General features: G+C 60.8%; 1 protein-coding gene across 1 annotated transcript; it reads left to right on the forward strand.

The window, feature by feature from the left end:
* The first annotated feature begins 1,227 nt into the window (after positions 1-1,227).
* CRABP2 (cellular retinoic acid binding protein 2) lies at positions 1,228-5,849 on the forward strand. The gene is made up of 4 exons (XM_055324529.1): positions 1,228-1,522; positions 4,445-4,623; positions 4,787-4,903; positions 5,348-5,849. The coding sequence occupies exons 1-4, from the start codon at positions 1,453-1,455 to the stop codon at positions 5,396-5,398; spliced, it is 417 nt and encodes a 138-aa protein (XP_055180504.1). The 5' UTR covers positions 1,228-1,452; the 3' UTR covers positions 5,399-5,849.
* The last annotated feature ends 604 nt before the right edge of the window (positions 5,850-6,453 follow it).

Below are 6,453 nucleotides of genomic sequence, written 5' to 3' on the forward strand. Positions count from 1 at the left end.
GTCCTCTGCTCCACCCACCGCCATGCTGGCAGGGAGGGGCCGGCGCAGGGACCAGATGTGGGGTGTTTCCTGCTTGCCTCCCCTCGCAAGGAGCTGGGAGCACAGTCCCAGAAGGGTGGCGGCGGGGGGTGCAGCACCGGCAGCGGGGCCACGTGCGCGCCTTCGCCGAGGGCAGCTGGGCCGCAGCATCCCCTGCAGCCTCCCCGAGCGCTGCTGGCCCCTCCGCCTCCACCCATCTGCACTCTGCGGCTTCGGACCTCCCGGCCGCTCTCTGGGGCTCCCCGCTCGCTTCCGTCAGTTTCTGGCAACCAGCCCTCCCAAAACGGGGCTCGGGGTGGGGAGCTGGGCCCTGCCCCCTCCTTTGAGCTCCTGAGCAGCCGCAGGCGGGAGGTGACACCTGAGACCGCGCTCCACCCCTCCCCGGAGCACCCGGTCTCCCTCCAACTGGGGTGGCCACGCGGCGCGCGGGGGCTCCAAGCCTCCATCCCCACCCCCGCCGCCTGCTGCGATCCTCTGGGGGTTGGGGAACCCAGAGACGGAGAAAGAGCCTTAATTAAGAGCTCGTGTCAAGTGATTGGCTGTGACCTCTGCCCTCCCCAGCCTCGAGCCCGGGGCTCCTGCTTAACCCTTCGATGCCCGTCCAACTCAATAAGAGGAAGGAGTCTCCTGAGCCAGTCTCCAGAGTCCCCGACCCTGCCGCAGCCCTGAGCCCCTTGGAGGCCCGCGGAGCTGGCGCGGCACCCCCTCCCACCCCCAGGCCGTTCCAGCAGGGGGCGCCATTAGCCTATTCGAGTGTCTGGCGCAACCGCCCCTGGCCTCGCCCGCGGCTCTCTCAGCTCCCTGCGGTCACCCTAGACCCAGGTCAGGCCTCGGTGGAGCCCAGCGCCGCTCGGCTCGGAGTGGGGATCGCCCGCCGGTGGTGTCACTAGGTGTCTGGCGCCAAGGAGTCGATTGCCCCGAGTCAGGAGTCAGGTCCGGGAGGCCCGGGGACCTGGTGAGCCGTGACCCTGGCGACGAGAGACCCGTGGATCTGCACCCCGACCCGGCGCCCCTTCCTCTTGGTGGAGAGCCCAATCCGAGCGCTCGCCCCGAGCCAGCTGCCTTGGCCCCTGGCCAGCGCCCGGACCCGCCGAGGGCGACCAGATCCGGAGCCCGGGCTCAGGGCCCCCCAGGTGGGGTGGGGGGCGGGGCGGGGGGCGGGGCCACCTCTCTCTCTCCCTCTCTCCCTCTTTCCCTCCCTCTCTCCCTCTCTCCGGCAGGGGCGGGCCGTACAGGGTATAAAAGCTGCCGGCGCGGAGCCCAAGCCAGCTCTGGGGTTGCCCTGGGTGGGACGTGTCCTGTCCTGAGTCTCACCACCAAGCAAAGGCCACCGCAACAGCCCTTTTGACTAGAAGACTCAGCCTCCGGTGATCCAACCAAAGCATCTAAGGGGACGCCACCCGCACCTCTACCATGCCCAACTTCTCTGGCAACTGGAAGATTATCCGATCGGAAAACTTTGAGGATTTGCTCAAAGTGCTGGGTAAGGAGATGGTGGAGCTTGCAGGAGCGGAGGTGGGTGTGAGAAAGAAAGGACAGTGGGGGTCAAGGCACGGGAGGTTGGGTATCTGCATCCCCAACAAAAGGGGCCATTCTCCTGGGTCAGGGGGGCCTTAGGGCCAGGAGGTTTAGATCCTTTCTCTGCCGGGGCGCCCCAGAGGCCAGCTCCTGTAGTGACCAGCCTGTGAATCAAATGGAAACCAGAACACGAGGTCAGTATTCCTCCGGGGTGGGGCCAGGGAGCTCTCCACAGGTCAGAGGCTGCAAACTCTGCACCCAGGCTGGGAGCTTGGGTCCCTACTCAGCCGAGCCCCTCGGACCTGGTCCAGCCCCTCTGCCCCCACTCTGCTGCCAGTAGCCCAGTCCCCGGGGCAGGTTCCTTCTCCTTCTGTGCCGGGCTCCACCTGCCAGGTGACTGGCCACCCCAGCTCCCACGGTTGCCCCTTCCCTCTCCCTTCAGCACTTTCCACTCTGTGCCCCCACCCTCCATCTGTGACACAAATATTTTCCTACAGCGGGCAGTTCCAGCATCCTAAATCACTCTGGATAATTATCACTTTCTTAGATTTCAACAAATGGCTTCGTGTGAAACCCCAACCCCCCATTTCCGAAAATGCCAGTTCTCTTCTCCCTCCCTCCCTGAAGCTGCAGCCCTGCTGGGTGTATTGGTTAAAAGTGGGGGAAGCTAAGTCTACTCTGCCTTTCCCAACTCCTGTGTGCCCGCTGGTGTGTGGGGAGAGGCTCTGGGAAGAGAGGGAGGTTGCTTAAGGACCTCAGCAATTGGGAAGCCCCCCAGGAGCTGAGCAGCCAGAGGGTAAGCATGCCCTGGATCTCTGGGCTGAACACGGTGACCCCCTCCTTAGGTAGGGGGAGGTGGAGGTCACAGCCCATGCAAGGCAGGGTGTAGGAGTGAGTCCAGACCTGGGAAGGGTCTGGAATGCTGTGTTTCCATCATTCCTTGCCATTAGTTCTTGCGTCTAAACCACCATACGTCTTCAAACCCTGTCTGTCTTTCCCGCTCTGCCTTTGCTGCAATTAAAAAACAAAACAAAACAAAACAAAACAAAACAAAAAACCCAAAAAACCAAACATGTTCCTTTCCCCATCCCTGGATTCTGGCCCCTCTCCAGTGGATGAAGCAGGAGGTGGCTGGGCACACCCGAAGGCCCAGCTGCAGAATAAGAGCCAAAGCCTGGCCCTGTTGTCTGTCTGTCTTTGGCCTGTTTGTCCTCCCTGCGGGGTCTCTCAGAGCCACGTGCCCTCCTCAGGCCCTGCTGGGGCAGATTGAAAACAGATCCATTAGACAAACAGCCCTGGCTGGAGTGGCCTCTCCGCTGAGCCTGAGCCCCTCCAGTCCAGGCTGGCCCCTGCAGGAAGCTTGGCCCCTCCTTGCCCCCTCTGCCCTTGGTCAAGTATCCCTTTTCTAAAGAGGAATGCTCAGGTGTTGGGTGATAACTGTCTCACCCACTGTGCTAGGCAGAGTGTGTGAGCAGGTTCTGCTCCTGTAGCAGGAAGGGTGAATGTTAGATGGTGAGGTGACTTCCAGGTGAGGATGGGATGAGATGTGTCTCCTCTGCCAAGGCCACTGGATCTGGGAATCCTGGTCACTTCTCCCTGGACCCATGAGATCAACAGTCAAGAAGGGGGCTCCCGGGGCTCCAGGGGGAGACCTCTGCTCTCCCACTCTCTTCTTTCTGGAACAAAGTGGGTCTGCTTTAGTGCTAAGGGAAAAGAGGATTTGTTTCTCTAGGAACCCAGGTCTGGAGAGGGCCAGGAAGCCCAGGTTGCCTGATCTACCCCTGCTTGGCCCTCTTGTCCCCACCCATTGCCTCTCTGAAGCTCTCTGCTGGTTCAGTGTGGGGGCACAGGCAGGTGAAGTGGGGTGGTGATGCTCAGACCTGGCCCTGGCCAGCAAGGCCTACCTGGTGGCTTGTTGTCTCACTCTCCTGGCTTCCCCACCCTTCTTAATGACAGGGGAGCCAAAGAGAAGGGGTCCAGTTTGGGGATGGACACGGTGGATAGGCTCGGGAGACTCTGAATCCACAGAGAAGGCCTGACCGCCCCCAGGTCAGGGTGATCCTAGAGTAGGGAACATATAGGGGTGGGGGGAGGGCAGGGTCCCCATCTGTCCCTTGAGGGGAGATGAGCACAGGATCCCACCTGGAGGCTGGGCCAGCAAGGGTCTGATGCAGGCAACTTGGTCTGAGCCTCAGCGCTGGCTTTTTCTTCGGTTTCCTTTTCTCAGTAAAAAATAAGGACAGCAATAAGGACAGGTGTGCCAAAAAAAAAAAAAAAAAAGGACAGGTGTGCCTAGCGCTGTGTGTGCTGGGTCCCACACATGCCTCCCATTTGCCCAGGGTCACCTGGCCTAAAAGGGAGACTCATCCAGGTGGACATTGGGGTCCAGTGGATCTACTGTGGAGCCTCTGGCTTCCTTGGGCTAGACTGCTCTATAAAGGGGGAAAGCTGCCCCAGCTCGTCACTGCTGAGGGTCTCTGCTCCCCACTGCGGAGAGGGACAGGGATTGGGCAAAGGAATACTGGCCTAGCACTAGGAAGGGGAAGTGCCCAAGGCAGAGAGGAAGTGGCCTCTACTTCCAGGACAGGAGTGGTAACTCCTGGCTGGGGAGGGTCTGGCCTATACTTGGGCAGGGGTGAATCATCACGGAGGGTCGCAAGCAAGGTGGACAGAGGGCCCCAAGGGAGGTGAACAGGGCCAACGTGAGGATGCCTGCTGGGTGAGGGGAATAGGGAGAGTCTGCAACTAAGAATGCCGAGAGTGAAGAGCTAGACCTCGGGGTCTAGCCTGCAGGGTGCTGCCGCCCTGCCCTGGACTGAACCGTGGGGATGAGTGAGGCATGGGCCCGGGGCATCCCTGAAAGCCAGCCTCCCTCCTCTCTGTGCAGGGGTGAATGTGATGCTGAGGAAAATCGCTGTGGCCGCGGCTTCCAAGCCAGCAGTGGAGATCAAACAAGAGGGAGACACATTCTACATCAAGACCTCCACCACAGTGCGGACCACGGAGGTCAACTTCAAGGTCGGGGAAGAGTTTGAGGAGCAGACTGTGGACGGCAGACCCTGTAAGGTGAGTGCTGGGACGTTGTGGTGTCCATTACCCAGCCTCCCAATCTCCCAAAGGCCATTTTCCAGTCTTCTCCAGGATTCGTGGCTCCGCTCCCAGGGGATGAAGTCCCTCTGGCTGCATCGTCCTCGCTGCGAGCCCCACTCACTTGGCCTCTCTCTTGTAGAGCCTGGTGAAGTGGGAGAGCGAAAACAAAATGGTCTGCGAGCAGAGGCTTTTGAAGGGAGACGGCCCCAAGACCTCCTGGACCAGGGAGCTGACCAACGACGGGGAGCTGGTCCTGGTAAGACCTGCCTCCTGCCAGCCCACCGCCAGCCCAGCACCAGCCTCGGTGGGGGGCGGTTCTGAGACACTCTAGGGCATAGGAGGTGCAAGACCAGCTGTACTGGGCACCCCCCAGCTCCTGGGGGGGGGTGGGGGGCTGCTGGGGCAGGACTGTCCCTGTCCCTCACGGTGCTACTCTGTGACTGTGATGTGGTCCTCTGTGTGGAAAAAAGCATGCGCCCCGAGAGGCCCAGCAGTTCCCTGGGTGACCCTCCCGGCTCGGGGAGGAGGCTGGAGCACAAACCCTCGGGGCTCCATTGCCATCCTCCCTCCCAGGACACCAGGGCATCTGGGGACCAGCTCCCACCTGTTGGTCCTGATTCTAGAAGTAGGTTTGGTCTCCCAAGCCACAGGAGCATGGGCCTTCCAGGTTCACAATGACTTCTGGCTTCTATCCCTCTAGACCATGACAGCTGATGATATCGTGTGCACCAGGGTCTACGTCCGAGAGTGAGCAGCTGGCTGTGGGTCCAGGAGCTGCCAGAGCCAGCCCCCAGCACCACCAGCCGCCCCCCTCAACTTGCCCTGCCTCACTGCCGCCCCCCCCCGCCCCCCCCCAGGGCTGCCCCTCCCCCTTTCCTCCTAGGCTAGCTCTCCCCTCCCCCTGCTCACTTCTGGGGATGCTGGGATGCCTCCAGCAGGATTCTGCTTTTTAGGGCCCCTACTCACACCCTCCCCCAACAAAGAGGGATGGATGGCAAGAGCCCACATCACCCGTTCCAGAATCACTCCCCCTCCCTAGCCAGCAGTCCCGAACCTGCCCAAAGCACAGCCTCTCTTTCTGCAGTGACCTGAGGGCCCCAGTGGGAAAGATGATCCTCTGGCTTCCACCCCTTGTCCCTGTAGCCTACACAGTGTAGAATATTTATTGGTTAATTTTATTAAAATGTTTTAAAAAAATACAACCTGTCTCTGGTTCATTGGGAAGGGGACAGATAAAGTCACGAGTGCCACTTTGCTTCTGAAGTGTGGTGTGAGAAGCAAGTGTGTCAGCAGCAGGGGGAGTGGGGCCACAATGAGGGGGGCCTTCCCTCTCCCCCCCCCCTCCTCCTGCAGCCTCCTGCACTGCCCTGGCTTCCAGGCTTGCCCTGGACCTCTCAGCAGGGACACTGGGTACTAAGGAGCTGACTCCCACCTTCTCCCACACTCTCCTCTGATTGTTCCTTCGATCCTCCACCTCCCATCTGTGGGAGACCCCAGGTCTGGCCTTGGCCTCCCACGCGGTTCCAGATGAGCTCACCAATGCTCACAGGCTGGCCTCGCTCCCACCCAGGTCTCCTGATGAGACCGTAATCCTGCCTGCCCTCTGGTTCTGAGCTATCAGCCTTGAGACCTACACAGCCCTCCTGCCAGCTCCCACCCACCTTCCCATGCCTCCTCATTTGGGTCAAGGCTCCACTGCACGGTGCCTTCCAAGTTCTATCACCATCTCCCCATCAAGTGCCTGCCCTCCTTCCGCAGGCCGAGGCCCTCGACTGGACCATCTCATGGCTCACCTAGTTTCACGCA

This window comes from Nyctereutes procyonoides, unplaced genomic scaffold, assembly GCF_905146905.1.
Source record: "Nyctereutes procyonoides isolate TBG_1078 unplaced genomic scaffold, NYPRO_anot_genome, whole genome shotgun sequence".
In the NCBI taxonomy this organism is placed as follows: domain Eukaryota; kingdom Metazoa; phylum Chordata; class Mammalia; order Carnivora; family Canidae; genus Nyctereutes; species Nyctereutes procyonoides.

What these genes read in the sequence shown, in the direction of transcription:
- CRABP2 (XM_055324529.1), top strand. Translation starts at nt 1,453, where the DNA reads ATGCCCAACTTCTCTGGCAACTGGAAGATTATCCGATCGGAAAACTTT. An exon ending in TGGACGGCAGACCCTGTAAG is followed by an intron (nt 4,624 to 4,786) that starts GTGAGTGCTGGG and finishes TCTCTCTTGTAG; the next exon opens with AGCCTGGTGAAGTGGGAGAG. An exon ending in ACGACGGGGAGCTGGTCCTG is followed by an intron (nt 4,904 to 5,347) that starts GTAAGACCTGCC and finishes CTATCCCTCTAG; the next exon opens with ACCATGACAGCTGATGATAT.